General features: G+C 29.9%; 1 protein-coding gene across 1 annotated transcript; it reads right to left on the reverse strand.

Annotated features, from left to right (window-relative positions):
- Window positions 1-6702: 6702 nt before the first annotated feature.
- On the reverse strand, window positions 6703-10610 carry LOC7469898 (ubiquitin-conjugating enzyme E2 2). Its single transcript, XM_002325824.4, has 5 exons — window positions 10220-10610; window positions 10113-10138; window positions 9299-9388; window positions 9004-9092; window positions 6703-7121 (listed from the first exon to the last, which is right to left on the reverse strand). Exons 1-5 carry the CDS (start codon window positions 10342-10344, stop codon window positions 6993-6995), a joined length of 459 nt encoding a protein of 152 aa, XP_002325860.1. The 5' UTR covers window positions 10345-10610; the 3' UTR covers window positions 6703-6992.
- Window positions 10611-20871: the final 10261 nt, after the last annotated feature.

The following is a 20871-nucleotide window of genomic DNA, read 5'->3' on the forward strand; positions in this document are numbered from 1 at the left end:
ATTGGGCTGGCTGCCTGGATACTAGGAAGTCGATCACAGGCTGGTGTATTTTTCTTGGAGATGCCTTGATTTCTTAGAAATGTAAGAAGCAGGACTGTGTCTCTAAATCTTCTACAGAGGCTGAGTATAGAGCCATGTTTGCAGCTTGTTCTAAAATTATGCGGTTACGTGGTCTTCTTTCTGAACTTGGGTTCCCTCCAACTGATCCTACTCCACTTCATGGTGATAATACTAGTGTTATTCAAATAGCTGCGAATCCGGTATATCATGAACGCACAAAGCACATAGAGGTGGACTATCATTACATTAGGGAGGCCTTTACTCGAGGTGTTATCACTCTTCCTCATCTTAATACTTATCTTCAAATAGTTGATGCCTTTACAAAAGCTTTGACACGCCAACGACATAAGTTTCTCAGTAGCAAATTGATGTTGTTAGACCTACCCGCATCAATTTGAGGGGGGATGTCAATATATTCTTCTTTCCTTATTTAATTTCTTTCATAGTTGTATATTATATTCTTCTTTCCTTATTTAGCTTCTTTCATAGATGTATATCCCTTGATTATCTCTCTAAGATTTTCATTATTGTTTAGGCCTAGGATTAAAGGATTTGATTATGTTTATTAGACCCTAGAATTAAAGGATTTGATCATTCTTGATATATATATTGTAACTCTCTTAGTGAAATATACAGAAAACATTTCAGAATTTCTCTTGTATTATCTTGTCAAGGCCTACAATAATGGGTGATTCTGAACAGTTAGTTGTAAGTCTGCCATAACTAGAGGGGGGTCTGCACCAAACAAATTCTTGGATGGCCTTACTTATGGACTAGTGGGATAAGTCTAGGCTTAGGAGGAGATATGGTCATGCCAAACTAGAATAATGACTCAAAAATGCCATAACTTTGGATCCAACCATTGGATTGTGTTTAGATTTTTTTTATTGCGTCGCTACACTGACTATTAGATCTTTAGATATATAAAAAAATCTTGCAGAGGCCTCCTGATTTTGGCAATTTTTGTGATTTTTTTCCTTGGCTATTTTCAGATTTTTATGCTCTTTCCTTTGTAATTCTAGATTTGGAAGCACTTGATCGACATAAATTCTTTGTGAGACTCTAGAAAGTATTATTTATTATCTATATGGTATCTATAACCTTGCACATGCATAATAAAGTGAAAATAGAAGGCTTTGGAAGCCTCATATAACAACAAAATCATGGTCTAGGAACACTTCTTGTGGAACCTACCTCCAATCAGATTTGATGCACTTCATAAGGTCATATAGGAGCTTTGACAATAGCACCATATTACCAAGTATTACTTAGTTACTGAAACTTTTGCATCATAAAGATGAACCTTTGCATTTGACCAATTCAAGTTTTCAGTGTTAACGAATTCTTAAAAAAAAATATAATTAAAATATAAGATCGTCACAATCAGGTTTTCGAGACATGCCAACTTATTTTGTAAGTAAACCTGTCACAAGGGGGCATCTGTAGAAACAAAAAAAAATCCACCGATCAAATTTTGCCATGTGGTATTTTTATTTTATTTTTACATGAAAGTATAAAATAAAGTTGAAATAAATAACATAGAAAATAAATGAGCCTTCATATGTTTCTTGGTCAATGAAAGATTGATGCTTGGGATGAGATATTCAAGATATCTTGTCATAAATGCAAAATCTCATCAATAAAAATTAACCAATAAAATCATGTCATATGGCATTGAAAAAGGACCTAGGAGCCCTTACAAACCTCTATAAATAGAGAGCCTCAACCTAGAAAAAAAGGAGAAGAAAGAATTCTCAGAGATACAAATTTTCATCAAGATAAGCTCTTCAAGTAAGGAATCTCTCTCTTAAAGCAAGGAAGCTCTCTCGAAAGTTTTCAAACCTTCTTCATCTATGCTTGAAGTCTATAAAGAACAAAGATTTGTTGGATCAAGTCAAATCATCAAATCTTGCTTCACAATGCACACTCAAATTCGCGCTCTTGCAAAGCACAAATCTTGGCTTGATTTCTCTAATAAATCAAGTCACCATATATCAAATCCAAGGGAAGAATCAGAGGATTGTTTTATTCTTTTGAAAGAATACTTTACATAGAGATTGTACCCGGTCATATATTTAATAAAATTATATATTTGTACATGTGTGTTTGTTTAATTTCAGGTGCTCAAAATTGTGTCTATTGAGACATATAGCAATGCTTGGACATTCTGATGTTTTTGTTCAGTTTTAGAAGTTTATATAGGTCATGTTGATGTTGCTTGTGATGTTAAATGAGCTTTTAGACTGATAAAAACAATATAGATGCATGTTTATATGTTGACTGATGAGTACTTAAAAGTGCATTTTTATCAAGGTTTTATATCATCATTTTGCACTTAAAGCATCAATAACTTCTTAACTAAAGCATGTTTTATAATAACAAGTCTGATACTATAAGATACCTTTAATTTATGGTAAATGTTCATATTAAATGTAGGCCTATCATATAAATCAAAGGATTGATTGATGAGTTTAACTACTGAAATTGAGAAGACAAGAAAGGGTTAAGATTAGAAAAGAGATGTCGGTTCAGTCCAAACTGGAACATTGTTCGGTCATTGGGTCATATCTGAAGCTGTAGATCTTGGATTTCAATTTGGTTTATATGGATAGAAAGCTAAGACATAGGCCTAAAACATTCATGATGAGTGAAAGACTCAATTCTGCTGTTTGGAAGTCCAAATCTTAGCAACAACGAAGAAGTCGGAATATGTCCTGCAGCCCAGACACTGTTCAGTGTTCAGCCCATATCTCGAGTTCTAGAAGTCCAAATGCACTGATTCTTTTTTTGTTGGAAATCTAAGACAATTTCCTAAAACTTTGATGCGCACAATCTGTTTAAATTCTGACGTTAGCAATGACATTTTGTTTAGACAAAAAGATAAGGATTGTCATCAAGTCAAGATGTGGTCACCCACTCAACAATTAGTCATCAAATCAATAGTTTCAAATTTTGGCCTATAAAAGGAGGCATTTGCCATGTATTTAGGCATCTTGGTTTCCAGATCAAGATCATGTTCTTGCTCTCTTTCTTTATATTTTTGTAATACTTAAGTTTTGCTTTCATTAATCTCTTGTTTATGCTTTTCATTTCCTTTCCTTTACTTAGTTAACTTATATCTTATTTATATTCTTATCTTGTTTATTTATGTTTTTTTCTTTCATTATGTTTAGATAAGTTTATTATGTCAAGATGAAAAGGTTACATTAATGGTGTAAGAATAAGTATAGTATAAACTCAACATGGACTTTAATGTTTGATATTAACATGTTTTGTATTTGTTATCTTGTTCACTTTTAATACTTTGCTTGTTAAATGGTTAATCTAGATTTATGTTGTATAACCTTTGGTACAACAAATACTTGGCACTTTCATAGCCCAAACCGTATGGTATAATCGACACTTGTGCTATGAAAGGAACTTGATTTGTTGTTAGCATAAGTTATAATCATGAATACCTGACAACATTTACAAGTATTAGCATTATTCAAATAAGATAACTAATATAATCATATTAATAATTTATAATCCGATTGGAACCTCCTTTGTGTGTGGTTTCCAGTTGAGTAATAAAAAGAGTTTATACTATACTTGTTTGAAATACCATTAGTGGATCCTCTAACCTTGACAATTATTTTATCCTTGTTTAATCCTTATATCAATATCACATCTCAAAGCTCTCTTCAACTTCTTTTCTGTTATTATCTATTTCTTTATTTGTAGTTTATACAGTTAACCTCCCTGTGGTTCGACCCCGGTCTTGCCGGGTTATTTATTACTTCGACACTCCTACACTTGGGAGAAGACATCAACTCTTTGGTCGTGTCAAGTTTTTGGCGTCGTTGCCGGAGAGGTAAATTCTTGTATAAATTATAATATTTATTTTATTTTCTCTTTTCACTTTTCTTGTACCTAACTTTGTTTCTTTTGTTTTGTTTCTTTTTCTTTTGTTTTCTTCTTCCTTTTATTCTCTTCCTACACGTGCATGAGAGTTTGGTCACGTACATTAAGTGGTAGACTTTGTAGGGTATCCTCATCATTTTCAGAAAATATGACCGAAGAAGATAATCAGTTGCTTTATAATGAGAATAACCGTGTTAGAACACTTAGAGACCACATGAATTCCACAAGAACAAGTGCACCCTCATGCATAGTTTTTCCTCTTGATGCATCTCATTTTAATTTTAAGTCAGGCGTTATTCAACTTTTACCTTCTTTTCATGGCTTAGATTTAGAAAATCCATACTTGCATTTAAGGGAATTTGACTTGAACCTTCCTCGTGGGATCGACCCCTTGTTTGCTCTATACTATCTTGTGTGTTGTGTTTTAAGCTAGGGTAATTAATTTGTGCGACCGTGACATCGCAACACTTATGCATATTATAGTTTTATTTTCTATCAAAGATATCTCTAATACCAATTTTTAATATGGTTTTACGACCTCATATAAGATTTATGTTGATATTATTTGGGGGGGGAAAAGCATTTCTTTTCTTTTATATAGAAAATAATTTTTTTAATATATAATTCCATTAAGCAAACAGTTTGATGTGGGACAAAAGAAGATTTAAAGCCTAATCAGAAAGAAAAGAAGTTAAGAAGAAAAGGCCAAAGAAAGAGAAGAAAATGCCAGATAAGAGAAGAATGGTGGTCGGAAAAGTTTGCAATTTTGCAAATTTTATTCAATTCCTCAAAATTATCTAACATTTAGAAAAAAAAAATGATATAAATACTAAAACTCTAACTAGAATAAACAATTGGGCGCATAGCCCATTAAATAGAATACCTAACAATAGTTAAATCTAACCCAACAAATGAAGTCTAATTAAAAAATCTCAACTAAAAGTTTAAATAAATTAAACCTAGAAACATAAGTTAAAGTCCAATCTCTCAATGGTTTGGGCTACTCTTCATCGTCTATGATCATATGAGTGCGTAAATAATGTCTTGAGTCTGGTGTCCCCGCCAATTCTCCCAAGATTGGAGAAACTCGACCTCATCGAGTGTAGTTCAAGGCAACTCCAATAATACTCCCAAATACCATGATCAAGCTATTGTTATGTCCCACTAATAATTTAAATAGTCTAAATCTGGTCGTTTAGCTCATATAGTGGGATTCGTTGAAGTTCATTATCCCTAGTAAAACAATGTGTGCATCCAAAGTAGCATTAATATATTTCTTTTATGTCAATGATAAAGATAATATGGTAGGGATATCAAAAGGAGCATCAGGAATAGACTGTTGTGTTTTATATATAACGAGGTCTTTCATGTCAAAAGTATAGTTAATATCAAAGTTTAGTGGCAATTTAATGACATAACTATTTGATCCAATCATTTACAACACTTTAAATGTTCTACCACTGCTCACTTGCAATTTATGACTGGTTTTCAAAGGACATCGTTCAAGTTTAATCTGTATCATGAAATAATCTTCAACATTAAGTGCATCATGATACTAATATAAATCAGCTCGAAGTTTGTATTATTCATTACTTGCTTGAATATGTTTTATGATCTCGATATGTATATTATAAGCTCTACATGTAGAAGACTCAGTTGAATCAAACATTTTAGAGTGAGGATACATAGAAAGAAGTTCTATATGCTTCCATGCTTCCTATGTTCATAACTATGAACATTATATGACTGAGGGTGAGGGGTGGAACAAACACTATTTGAAGCCTTAGTAGATATAATTTGAACATAACCTAGTAAATTAGGATTATCTTTATCTTCCTCATCCCATGTCAGGAATAAAGGATTAGGGAGCTCAACATGTTACTCTAAACCTATGACGTATTTAAGCAGACTAATATCATAACTCTTTTAGAACCATATTTACCTCTTCTTCCACTAAAGAGTTTCCTAAAACTTCTTCTCCCGCCACTAAAGTAAAATTATTATATTTTTTATTAACCTTATTTTCAAACTTATTTGAACTTGTAATGTTAAGTCCCTCTTCTTGCACATCTTTTTCATCTAGGTTACTAAAATCTTTAGGATTGAGTTCATAAACTTGAACAAAATAGTCTTCATTTTCATCTATATCTTTATGTTTTTAAATGATTTAGGGTTTAATGCTACAATTAACAAAAATATAACTGAAACCTTTACATTTTGTATATTGAACCTTTGAACTCATCCCAGATATTTTATTATTGACTTGTTTGCCCATTATCTTCTTTATAAATTTGATCATTATACCGTGGAGAACCTATATAATTTTTGTTTGGTAAACTGTGAATAAGAAATTTATTTTATAATTAATTGTATGGATAATTCTTAATTGTATAGACATTAAATATATGTTTTTTTTATCAAAGGAAAGAATAGAACAAAAATTTGTGGAAAAGATAGTTAAATAAGAGATTTGAGATGTAGAGACTTCACTGGAAGCAAAATTCATGTAGGCATTAAATTGTATTTACTGTAAAATACAAGGATTGAAAAACTTTCAAATAAGGACTTATCGATCAGAAAAAAATACACGGGCCAACGTAAAATTTTTCAAAATTCAGTGACAAATGAACAAGCAGCATTTTTTGTTTTCTTTTTGTGAATTCAAGTCAACATTGTTATCGACTGTTTGGAAATACAAAGCATGTAGAGATAAGGCGTTGAAAGGCATTGAGTTCACACTTGTAACCAAAGTGTTGTAGAATTTTTCACAGGATAAAAAGAGAGGTAAGGGACCCTTACAGGAATAGAAAATTATAGAAGAATCAGGAGAAAACATCCAGAAAATCAACAAGTTCCAGTTGAGCTGTCTAAAAGACAAGAAACAAATCATCCAAAGAGAATCCTCTAAGAACGATGCACATCAAAGCATATTACAGAGCACAGCACTACCTATGAGTTCAAAGAAGCGCGCACTTCAGGTCCACCACACCACTCTAATTGTTTCCAACATCAAGAGATTATATGGACTATCAGTCAGCCGTCCAGCTCTGCTCCACTACCTCACGAACTCTGCGGTTGTACTCCCGCTTAGTCTCACTGAACATGCGAGCGGCTTCAGAGTTTGCTGGGGAATTTGGGTTTGGATCACAGAGCAGAGACTGGGAAAAACACAGAATAATCTTTTGTTAGTATATACTACCTCACTTGAGAAACTTTCAAAAAACATTTCTCTAAGTGGCAGTAATATCAATGACGATCAGCAAACTATTACATCAGATAAAATATTGACACGAGTGGTAATGCCTATACTAGTAGCCAATTACAACTGAAAAAAAAACCAAAAAAAAACACATGCAGATCACATTATTTATCTTTTGTCCTGCCGAAGCAGGTTCCCAAATTGCAATCAACATTTTTTTTCCATGAACTGGTGCTCATCAGTTCCAAATCAGCAACCTCTTGATTGCAGACATCAGATGCATATCATTGCACTTAACAATTCCACTCAGTAATATAAGCAGAGAAAAAAATGAAATAAAGAGGCTTATTATCTATGCCTAAAATAAGGATATTTATGGACTAGAATAAACACGTATTTTTTGTTGGTTGTGTCTCTTGATTGCAGACATCAGATGCATATCATTGCACTTAACAATTCCACTCAGTAATATAAGCAGAGAAAAAAATGAAATAAAGAGGCTTATTATCTATGCCTAAAATAAGGATATTTATGGACTAGAATAAACACGTATTTTTTGTTGGTTGTGTTTACTACTGTATATTCAACAAGTTTGCCAATCCAAGGTCTGAGAATATTGGACCACCCTCCTAAAACAGTGTCATAAAGGGAATTGCTAAAAGAATCAAACAAGCCAATTGTCTTTTGGAAATAAATTAATCAAATGACTAACATTTCAAGATGATAACAACTTTGAAAAAAGAAACATTAAAGATGGCCAGACTTCTCAAGTGCAACTCGAAAAGATCTGGGGTGAGATTATTTGAAATACTCAACTGCAATGCCCAAATGCTTAAGCTTACAAACCACTGCACAGTAGACAACAATCCAAAGAACAGCTAGCAAATAAAAAGATGTGAAAGACAGCAGTTAAAAACAAATATAGAAGGTTTGGGCACCTTATTTCTTTTTGAAGCCTTGGATATTTTTCTACCAAAACCATTACAAAACCACACCAGAACACAACACCCCTTCTAACATGGAAAAATCTTCATTTTCCAGGCTCTAGCCTAGCCCATGCTCAAATCCATCACTACTTGACATAACTAGAATTGTGCTGTTTAGATTTTGTTTGTAAATACTCTGACGTTTTTTTAAAGGCAGCAGTTCATGTCATTATGCTTGGTTCTGCATTGAGTCTGAGATAGACCAGAACATGATCACTTAGAAGTTAGAAACATGCAAGTTGTAGGTGTACTATAGTACAATCATCTTGTATATGAGCCAGAAGCCAAATGATGCAAGTATGTACTGGTCAAAACTTGCTACTATTTAGTTGCATTCAAAGTGAACAGATCTGAGAGTATATGTCTACACTAAGCGACACCATTGAAAGCCGACTCAAAGCCGACTCATTCATGATTCATAACAAACATTCAGCACATATCAAGATGAAACAGAAAGAAGAAGAAAACTTTGAGCAATAGGAAGGTAATCTATAATTGCAAGGTAAAGGAATTTATCTGCTGAAAGTCCCCTTTATGAAGGTTCTTGGGAGACGTGACCTTGACAGCCCACCCTTATGTTTTTCCCCCCTTCTTTTCTTTTGTTTTGTTTTGTTAAAGTAGCTGCCATTAAGATTTGTGGATTGTGATTCACAACCCTACCCTAAGACTATCTAGAGTTTGTCTAAGTTTTTTAATGGATAGTTATTCAAAACATTGCTCATGGTTTCTCAATCTCAAAAGTCAATCACATGAATCAAAATACTTAAAACACAACATGCATAACAGCTAATGAGTACAGCATAACAATTCTTTGTTACTAATATAAAAAAAGAAACAAGCTGTAGAAATTCAAACCTGGATGGAGGTAAGTATAGCAGCAACATCATATATCGGACTCCACTGATTTTGTAAGATGTCCAAGCATATACTTCCATCTGCATAAACTGGTGATACCAATTGAAACAAAGTCAGACAATCCAGACAATTGCCAATACTCCAAAAAGAAGAAGACAATCTTTATGAAGAAAAGTCACATGCTAGTTGATTTCGAAAAAGCAAGAGAAAATTACATGTCAAAAAGAAACAATGTAAGGAACCAGTTCACTGATTTACTAATGCAAGTAAATATACAAGTAAAATATCAACATACTGTTTGGATGAAACATCCGTGAAACAAATCGGACTGTTGGAGGTTTATTCGGATAATCCTCCGTGAATTGAAGAGTCAACTTAAACGTCCCTGAAGAAGATTGAGAAGAAGTTAGACACCATAAGAGAATGCTATAAGCCAAACGGTATGCACATAAAATGTGTGGCTGAACACACACCCAGTTACTGGGGTATGTATATATCCAAAGGTCAAAAGAGCCCACATCCCAGAAGTGATTAATTGTAATAAACACATCACTGTTTAACAAAAAAACATGAGAAAAAGACATCGATGACAGCCTATTCCCACTTGCTTGATCATGCGATTACATTAAAATATTTGTTGATACACATGAATCAAGTGGGTGCCTTTATATTTCATCACTCATCCAAATCTTTCTCCTTCCCCTTCATTCCATTACTCCACTTGCTAACCAACCAGAAGGATGGGTACCTTTCAGCTTCCTTCCTCTAATTTTTTTATCTCCAAACTAAACACAGCGAAACATATTTACATAACTTCCAAAATCTATTACTTTCCGATATTCCACATCAAAATATTTGAAGATTAGGAGTAGTAGTCATAGTGTCCAGGGTGTGTGTCCTTGTTCAGTATCTACCCTATCTTAATCATGATCGAGACTCTTAAAATTGCAGGACTTAAATATGTCCAACAATAAATATAATAAATGTAATCAATCAATATACAACCATAACCCATCGTCCCAATAACACGAAACAAAACAAAACAAAAAAGGGGTAATATAAAAAAGATTAGATATACTGAAGAAAAGGCAAGAATCAGAATTACCCACCTCCATCCCATGGAGTATCATCAGGTCTACGAATAAAAAAAAACAAACAAATTAATAAGAAATCAAGAAAAGAAAACGATAAAAGAAAAGAAGAAAGAAAAGGGTACCCGAAAATAACAGCGTTCCAAAGCATGATGTTGTTGTCTTGGGGAGCACCACTGATGCCGGCAGGTGGATCCTGCTGCAGCCTCTTGAAATCCCTCATCAACCTCTTCCTGGCTGGGGTTGACATCGTTCTGTTTCTTCTTGTTGTTTCTATTTTCCTCTTCCTTTACCTTTCTAGAGAGAGAGATCTCACGATTATAATTATGTGAGTAAATCTATCAAAGAACAAAGATCCATGAGAGAGATATAGAGGAGGAGGAGGAGGAGGAGGAGGGTTTGGCTTCTTTTTTCTTTTCCTTTTTTATTGGTGGGGTGGGGTGGGGTGGGGTGGGGTGCGGTGGGGCTTGTTCTTGCGTGTTTCGCAAAAGAGGTCTTACTAAGCGCGTCCAATATAAGAAGAGACTTCTTTCCGTATTTAATCATTCTCAACACATTTTTTACAAAACACCTCCTAAACTTTAACCTTATTTTGCACTTATTTCTTTTTTTTTATTTTGCCTTGCAATTTTATCAAATTACACTATTTTTTTTCTTTCTTTTTATTTTTCAATGTGGATGGACTAGACTGATTTATCTATCAAATTTAAGATTAGAATACGGTTTTGCGATGAAATGAAAGAAAATATGAGTTGTTAAAGTTGTAATTTATAAATAATTAAAGATTAAATTATTAATGATGATGATATTTTTTATAAAAAAAAAAAGTAAATAATGAATACTTATTTGTGATCAATGATGATAAAGGAGAAATAAATTATAAAGATAATGGTAAAACTCTATTTATTATTAAGATACAGCAAAGAATAAAATTATAAGATTTGATGAAAATAATCAAATTAATTAAATCTTGACTGTATTTGAAAGAACAATCCATCGTGATAGTAGAAAATCTTGATAAAAACATCAATTGGATATTCAAATTTTTATTATTTCACTTAAAAATCAAAATCTTTTAAAAAGATAATCCAAATATTATAGTTTTATCTACACCTCTAATCTATAGATAAAAATCCTATTAATATTTTTTTTTTTACAATTTTCGAACCAATTTAAATAATTTTGTTTGATCATTAATTTGAAATATTGATGTAGAATCAATTTGCAAGCTTTTATATTATTCTTTATTTCTATTTTCTCTTATACCATACTTTTAAATATTTATTTCTTTTTTATGTTGAAAGTTTGTTATTCATCTTACTCATCACTTTCTTTGGAAGAATGGTGGAAGAGGATGATACTGATCACTAATGCATCTTTATGTGGAAAAGTTACCCCTTCTCCATTCTTTATAGTAAAAATAGTTGATTTGTATCATGGGTTCAAGGTACAAGCGATAACGATAACCTACTTCTCATAAGCTCTTCTCTCTTCATGGAGTCTTTTCTTACTGACAATTCATCTAATATCACATTGATTTAGGACAATTCATCATGATGTGCGCCAACCTTTTCATCATTCCATTAAAGTTGGGCAACTTTTTTATTAAATTATTGAAGATAACCTTTGCTGATGAACCTCTATATTTCCTTTTTCAATGCAGAACAATTCTCATATTAAATTGATCTTGAATAATGCCTTGTGATACATGTCAGTCTCTTTCTTCCTCTATTTTAGGCTAGGCATCTTTTTTCATGAATTATTGAAGATAGCTCTGGTTAATAAACTTTTTTATTTTATAACATTTCTCTATATTATTAATATTTTTTTGGTTATGGGTATAAAGATCACCCTTCGTAGGAGGGGATATTGTATGAAGTCATTATCCTTGATGGTAGTATAAACCTCTATCTAGGTTATTTTTTGAAGCGTGGTCAAAAGTCTAGGAAAGACATGGCAATTATAAACTAACCCATTTGGATTCATCTCAATAGCCCTAAACTATTTAAAGACCAACCATATTTATAGGACTCCTTTCACTTCTGAAAGCGTGGGTGAGACTATATTTCTACACTCGTCTTTTAGGATACTTATGTTAGGCAATGAGCTTTGCACAAAGATTCTCAAAGTTGAGGATGGATATAAGATCCAAATTAAGATACCATATGCAGGCTGGCCCTTGAAAAATGGCAGGGAGAATCATGCATAACGCATCAGAATCCTATGTAACAAATATAGATTGTTATTCATATTTAGTACACTTTTCATCGGTTTATGAGCCCATCATGGCTGTTTAGGTTTATTTTTATAGAGATAAAAATATCTCGAGAGACGAGTGTCTAATACATGTTTGGCTAATTGAGAACCTCTCACTTGGTAGGGATATAGACTAATATGTATAAGGCTCGTATCACCACAAACTTGACTTTGCTCTAGACTTTTTTCTTGTCTGCTACCTGAGGAAAGCACTAATGAAGAGTGGTGATGATGGCGGTGGTTGCTCCTATAATTGCGACTATATATTAATTTATCCTTTGACTCTCTTTTGCCATTTTTGGAGCATCCACTTGAGGAACTCTCTTTATGATGTTAAGAATGGCTTTTTATGAGGGTTGTGGGATGGATGATGCTCTCTCCTACTTTTTTATATCATATTATGGCCTATTCCCTCATTAAGCTAAAGTTTTTTTCACATATTAGAAGGTGTTAGTTGTCCAATAAATGGAGAAGCCATCTACCATGAAAGAGGTAAGGCCTTTAATTTCTTTTGTATGGACAAAAATAGACTCTATAAGCTTTTTATTTGCTGGTGAAGTACTTGTGGTGGGAAGGTATATGACCATCTCATGTCCCAAAGTTTTTGAGTTGCTAGTCATGGAAAGAAATGAACGATATGTTAAAATAAAGGAAAATGAAATTATTTTTGTTCAAATTACCCACATATAATGCCAATGATAAGGTTTAGGAAAATTCCCAGAAGATTAAGCACATTTCAAGGCTGACAAATGCGTTGAACTATTAAATTTAAATTACTAGACTTGAAAATCATGAGTACCTAATAAACAATTTCCATGTTGGGTTTAAAAGACCATCTGATGCTTGAGTTAACATAAATGTAAAAGAAATGAAGTCTTATAAATTATGTGATGTATATGTTTGCAAAAATATAATTAAGAAGATGATAACAATATGCATTGATAAATCTGGAAATAAGGACATTTTTTTTACTCAGTGGTTCATAGATGTTTATATAGTCATAAATCATGTTAACTTGTATAAAAATAAGTATAGAATGGAAAAGATATGTATTACATAATTTGATGGCAAACATTTGAGGTAACAATTCTAATAACTAGTGGTTCAATATTGATTGAAAAAAATATTATCATATGAGTCATCCACTAGGTATGGGTATTTCTAATGTCCTTTTATTGATATAGTTATGACATAAAAAGGTGAGGGCATTTAATTTGAAGTACCGACAATACAAAAGGCGGGTGAAGTAGTTTAGAGTTGGGGTTCTCTTGTTTGGACTTATGCCCTCCAATAGGTTTATCCTAAACTTGTTCTAGAGATTAGTATATTGTGAGCTAGTTAGGTTAACTAGATTTCTTGAAAGTTGTGTCACCCACCCTATGTCAAATGAGCATTGGATCACACGACATGTCAAAGTCCAAATAGATATAGTTTGCATTCATGCTTTTGACTTTGGATACATTTCATGACCTTTTAGTTTTTTGGCTTTAGATTATGTCTCGTACTCTGCATCATGTGTATGATATTTAGGGTTGTAAATTCTAGAGTCATCATACAAAATACTTTTAATTACTTAAATTATTCTTCTAATTAAAATACAAAAGAAAAATGAGAAAGGATTGTTTTTATCTTTATTGGTTTTTTTTTTTAGTGGACAAGAGTCCAAATACTTCATATTCTTCAATTTTAGAAAAAACATTTGAGAAATAATTTATGGAGAATCTTCTCATTTAAATAATGGTTCAAAAACCTCAATAACAAGTGAGATACACATAAATGTATATGAACTTTAAGATTTTATAGTTTTATATATTTTGCTATTATAGAAGATTATATTCACATAGTCGTTGATCCTTAAAACCTCTAGAATATTGTATAGGACTAAGGAAAAATAATGTAAATGCATAAAAATATAGATACAAGTCTATATAGAGAGTCTAGAAATAATGTAAAAAATCAATTAAATTTTTGTAAAATTACTCAGTGAAATACTACTCATTTACTTCAATATTTTTTTCATGAATAAATAATATAAAAAAATCTCTCTTTTAAAGTTCAAAAACAACATCAATAAACAAACACATTTCAAATTGATTTATAAGAAAAATAAAAAATGCTAACGGTGATATTTGAACAAATGATTTTGGAGTAATTTGATTAAAATATTAAATATTTCAAAGGAATTATTCATGTAATAATTTTAAATGCCATAACATAACTTCTTGTAAAAGGGTACTATTAAAAAAAAAACATAAATTTTGCTCAATATTTCAATATAAACTAAAAGAGAAAATACTATGGATTCCGATAATGCTTTTCTTATTATTTTTTGTCTTTAAAGTATTTTCTATTTCAATCTTCAATTTTTTATCTGGAATTTTGTCTATGTTAACTGGGAATTGAGTCAAATAATTTATTTCAATTAGCATGTTATGAAGTTCTCAAGGTGTCAAAAAATATCTCGACATTAAGTTAATATTTGATTTGAAAAAATATAATTCAATTTTATTGCTTAAAATAAATTAAGATTAAAAAGATCAAATTTAAAAATAAAACAAAAAAGCACCCTCTTTTTAATTTGTTTTAATGTATCCGAAGGCTAATTTAAAAATGTTAGCCCTAAAAGTTTTTTTTGTTTTTAATTTTTGGTCATTTTAGTTTACAAATTTTATATTTTGACCCAAAACTTTATTTTTTTTATATATTTTAGTTTTTGAATTTGAGAGAAAAAAGGGATTTGCTAAAAAACATGGCAGGAAATAAAAAGTTGTCGATTGTCTATTTTTCGGTAGCTAAAAAAATCAATCTTTATGTAATAAGATCCATTTGATGAGAGGAATTTTATTTAGGTATTGTTGACCCCTCATCTTACCAGAAAAATAAGACTTGGGCTTGAATTTATTTATTTAAAATTATTTTTAGATTTTTGATCGACTAAAGGTTGCTTGGAGATTTACAGAGTTTTTTTTTGGGCATTTTAAGGTGGGAAAAAGATTGAAGCATGTTTTTTAGTTTTAAGAAGGTGGGTCATGATTTTCGAGCCATCCTAGATGGCTGAAATAAAACTAGTTTTAAAAAAACAAATAAACAAATAAAGTATCATTCGCCCATTTTAAGAAAAAAAAAAGGATGGAAAGACACATAAGAATGGCCTTGTAATCCCACGCACCTACTTTATTTTATGGGCTGGTTGCACTGACCCACCTAAGCCCAAACATTTGACCTTTCCCCCCCTTTGATTTTAATTATAATTCATTAAAATAAACTACTTAAAAATATAATTGGGGTATTATTTTATTAAATTTGTTTAATTTTTTTTTTCAAATAAGATTATAACATTAGCAAGCACTCTTTTTTACAGTCTTTCATGATGTTTTTCTCCTTCAATTTTATTTGATAACTTTCCTACACATATTTATTTTTATTAATATAATTTTAAAAAAATAAATTTAAAAAAACAAAATTATTAAACTGAATCGGGTTCTTAAACTGGATCATGGCTTTGGCGGGCAAACTAGGGTTGATACAGGTCAATCCAAAACATTATATGTTAATATTTAAATAAAAAAAGTTATAACAATGCCATTTTTTATAATAAAGTCAAATTGATTTTTGTTTGGGACAACCAGATCATGTTTGGACCTTCTAGGTCAATCAGGTCATAGCAGGGCAACTCCTATCTGGTTTGATGTTAAATATTGTCCAAGAAAAGAGACATGGTCGGGGGTTTTCAAGTTGACCCACCATGTGAGACCATGTTTAATGATACTATCAAAAAGTTTTCCACGGTAATGCTTGAATAGTGTATCACTCTTCCACTTTTTTAATATATTTGCACTAAAATTATTAGAATATTATTATTTTTAATTGAAATTACTTTTATGATTATAATAAGATGTTTTCTAAAAAGTAAAAAAGTAAATATTCCGGTAAAAATGAAAAAAAAAAACCATCTTAGTAAGATAAAAATGTTTTAATTTGAGAAATACCTTTTTACCTTTATTTCAAATCATACAAGTTTTTTAAAATATTAATAAGAAAAGAAGGAATCATATTAGAAAATTATTTGGTTTTGATGAAATTTCAATTATTACTTTTCTTATAAAAAAATAATTATTTTCATATAATAAAATAAGAATTTTTTGAAGGGATCCCTATAAAACGAGATAAGATATTCTATATGCATCCATCTTTTCATTTTCATACTTGTTTTAAGTTAGTGTTAATAACTCTTTTTAATATTTATTAGTGCATATGATTCTCTATTTTTTTTATTATTATATATATATGTATATCAAATTATCAATTTACAATTAAAACTTTTTTAATGCTAGAAAATACATTGACAATGCTTTTAATTTTTTTTGTTTGTGTTAATTTTCTTTTTCATCTAATATCTAATATGTAGTGGAAAGAAAATTTATTTCATTGAATGTATATGTTGTCGCGGAATACTCTTAAAATCTTATAAGAGTCTGTTGGGGAGTATGGTTGTTTTTTAAAATGCTTTTCATTCGAAAATGCATCAAAATAATTTTTTTATTTTTTAAAAATTATTCTTTATATTAGCGCATCAAAATGATCTGAAAATATCAAAAAAATATTAATTTGAAGTAAAATAAAAAATAAATTTTTTAAATTTTTTAAAAAATACTTTTAAAACACAAAAATAAAAGAGAGTTTAATCTCAAGCAAAAACATTAATATCCTAAACATTGCACCAATTCCGATTGTTATTTAACTTATATTACCGTCCATCCTTAATGAAAACAATTGAAGTGACTAATGTTTGTTTCTTTTTATATTTTAAAAATATTTTTGAAAAAATTAATTTTTTTATTTAAATTAATTTTTTTAATGTTTTCGGACTATTTTGATATATTAATATTAAAAATAATTTTAAAACATAAAAAATATTATTTTAATATATTTTTTAAAATATTTTAAAAAATAATAATAATTATATTTTCAAATATCATAACAGTACAGTTTACCCCTTCATTAACAGTGATAGTTTAGTGAGACAAGATGCCACCATGCACGACAGATGAATAGATAACGCTACATGGCGTGATGATCCATGGATAACATCAAAACCCTCACGACTAGTAGATGAGTTCAAAAAAGGTATTGTATATGGCTTATCGGCAGACACGCTTTCGCATCATTATCTATCTATGTAACGATAACTTATAGTTATTTTTTAAAATATTTTTTATACTAAAATGTATATTTTTTTATTTTTTAAAAATTATTTTTAAAATCAGCATATCAGAACTATTCAAAATATATAAAAAAATTAATTTTTAGTAAAATATAAAAAAATTAATTTTTTTGAAAACACGGGTATAACCGTATTTCCAAACGCTCTTAAAAATTAAAAAACGTGGTTCTTTTTTAAGTCTATAATTTTTTTATATTTAATTTATTAAAGATTATGTTTTATGATTTATTAAGGTTTATTTTACGTAATTATTTTAGTCTCATGATCCGTATTGTTAGTTAACTTTGTTAACTCAGTTTTTTTTAATTAATATTTTATTTTATTTTATCATTTAATATTAAATTGATTAAAAATTAAACTTTATTATTTGTTTCAATTTGCTTTTTACGAGGTTATACGAGTCTTCTAATCCAAGTTGTAGATTTCGCAAATTAACCTAAGTTGACTCGGATTGTTTTTTTGTCAATTTTTTAGAATTGAATGTATTTTTTAATTTCATTATTTAACATTAAATTGATTGAGAATTAAACTTCAAAATTTCTTTTAATTTGCTTTATATTAGATATCATAATCTTGTGATCTGTGTTGACCAAAATCAATCCAATATATTATTAATTTAATATTTTTTTTAAAATATTTTTTAATCAAACTATATTTTAACTATTTATACAAATTATTTTTAAATCATAAAATTGCCGAGTTAAATTAAATAAACCTCCACGTAACTTTTTGTTTTTTATTTTTTTACTAAAAATACATTAGTCCAAACTTTTTTTTTAAATCGACGCAGCTCAACCCTAAATTAGTAAATTATTAGATTTACCAGTTCGGGATTATAAACACCGCCTCGAAAAGGTAAAAAAATGAACAATCAATGGACAACGACTGAACCGTCATTTGGATCCTAGCGTGTTTGGCAGTGTGATTGCGGGTGCTTTTCAAATAACTTTTCGTGCCAAAATGCATGCCAATGATGTTTTTTCATTTTTTAAAAATTATTTTTAATATCAGCACATCAAAACAATTTAAAACATATAAACCATATTAAATTTTAATAAAAAAAAAATTTAAATTTTTTGAGAATGCAGGTTGAATCGCATTCCCAAACACTGCCCTGTCCATTGATTGTTCATTTTTTACCTAACTACTAAGCAATAATCCATGCAGTGTATTAAATAATAACGCAAGGTTTAGTAATATTACAATTAAAAAAAAAATCTAAAATGGATTAGAAAAACACTATTATCATAAGAGAAAACACTAATAATGTTTTTTTTTAAAAGTTTTTTGAATTTTTATTGTTAATTTTTTTTCAATTTCAACCTTAATATTATATCAACTAGATATAATCATTTTTTATTCGGTTTGGTTTTTATAAAAAAAAATAACCAAACCGAATTAAAAAAAAAACCGAAACCAGTTCAAACCGATTGGTTTCGGTTCGGTTTTTTAGGACAAAAACCTGTTCAAACCGGTTTGGCTCAGTTTTTTCTGTTTGACTCGGTTTTTTTCCGGTTTTTTTTGGTTTGGGTTCGGTTCGGTTATTTCAGTTTCAGGCTTATAAAACCGAAACCGAACCGAACCGGTTGGTTTTTTCAAAATTTTAATTGGTTTAATAGGGTTTTTTTCACAATTCGGTTTTTTCAATTATTTTTTTTTCAGTTTTCTTAATTTAATTGATTTTTCAGTTTTTTTTCTCACCCTTAATATTAACTTGATTTAGAGCCGATAATTTTTTTTAATTAATTTATTATGAGATTTTTGCGATCTTAAAAAAATGTTTTAATGTTTAGTTCACGTTTAATTTTATACAATAAAATCTGATCTTTTATTAAAAATAATAAAAAATTCAGGATCAAATTAAAAAAATCATTTTAAACATGCTATAGTTAATTTTTTTATAATTATTTTACAATCAAATTTTTAAATATTACATTTTACACCTGGGCTAAAGTAAATTTTGAAAATTAATAAAATGACAATAATATCCTCAAAGCATGAAAGGTGACTCATTTTTTCTCTTCGTGCTAGCCTGCTCTCCTCTCTCGTACTCTCTCTGACAAACACAAAGGAAAAACCCAAGCACAAATCCAGTAACTTCCAAAACTTTTCCTTATGACCTCTAGCTGAAACTACGATCCGGAGAGAATCACACAGTTAGATTGTACCTGCATTCATGCCTGAGAAGAGGCTGGGTCTCTTCTACTTGTATACCGAGTTTACAAGCTTCTCTGTGAAAAGACGAGGAGTAAATGGGTTTTAGAGGGTGGTAGCTGAAAAAGGAATACAATTAGAATGTGTTGGACCCAGTGAATGATATGTTAAGAGTACAGGTAACCTCATCGGCAACCGGTGCTTCAGTCTAGCTGCTGTTAATTTTCTGGGTTTCGGGTTAGAAAAGATTTTTAAGATGAAAGAGACTAGCAAAATGAGAGGGCTGCTTCCTTGTATTTTTGGTGGTTTGACATTAGAGATCGTGGTTCACGGCGGGAAAGATGGGAGAGAAGGACTGCTCTCTTTCTTTCTCTTTTTTTTTTTTTTGTGTTTTGTTTTCCAAGTTTTTTAGTGGTATTTTGTTAGTTTTTAAGCTTTATAGCTTTTTAATTATTATTTCAAATATAATAGTAATTTTATAATTAAATAAATATTTTTATTGATGTTTTTTTTATGTTAATTTTTTTATTAGACCCTAATTAATTTGATTAAACTAGAATAATTTACTAAAAGATAAAACTCTTCCGATAATAATTTACAAGATTCAAATTTAAAATTTTATTTTAAAAAAAATATCGAATCATCATTATATTTTTTTTACCGCATTTCAAAACTCAGTTATAAAGTATAATATTCAAAAGTTTAATTACGAAGTGAAAAAAAAAAAACCAACCTGCTCCGAGTACTTTTCCATCACAATTACAAAGAGAAGTAGAATCATGTTTCCTTGTAAATGAACAATCAAACTTTATTTATTTATTATTTTTTTATAAGATTATTTTAATTTTACATTCATGATTATGAAGTTTGACAGTTTTTTTTTAATTTTATCTTTTAATATTTAATTTTTTAATAATTTAGATAGACTTAAATCTTGTTTTTTATTAATTTTTTTATTATTTAAATTATCAATTAAACTAATAACTTAGTTGTTGAATTTTTTTATTTTAATATATTTTAATATTAAATTTTATTTTTACTGGTTTGGAGCATAGCGCTAAAAACAAATCTAAATAATAAATCTACAAGTGTAAAGTAGAAGTTGAAAGCATCTGAGAGAGTGTTTTGTATTATATTTTGAAA

Source organism: Populus trichocarpa, chromosome 19 (assembly GCF_000002775.5).
Source record: "Populus trichocarpa isolate Nisqually-1 chromosome 19, P.trichocarpa_v4.1, whole genome shotgun sequence".
Classification (NCBI taxonomy): domain Eukaryota; kingdom Viridiplantae; phylum Streptophyta; class Magnoliopsida; order Malpighiales; family Salicaceae; genus Populus; species Populus trichocarpa.

Bases quoted from the DNA above. Each gene is read 5' to 3' on its own strand.
- LOC7469898 (XM_002325824.4), bottom strand. From the start codon at position 10,344: ATGTCAACCCCAGCCAGGAAGAGGTTGATGAGGGATTTCAAGAGGCTG. The intron at 10,139-10,219 runs GTACCCTTTTCT...TTTTATTCGTAG, and splicing joins TGGAACGCTGTTATTTTCGG to ACCTGATGATACTCCATGGG. The intron at 7,122-9,003 runs GTTTGAATTTCT...TGTTTTTCCCAG, and splicing joins CTATACTTACCTCCATCCAG to TCTCTGCTCTGTGATCCAAA.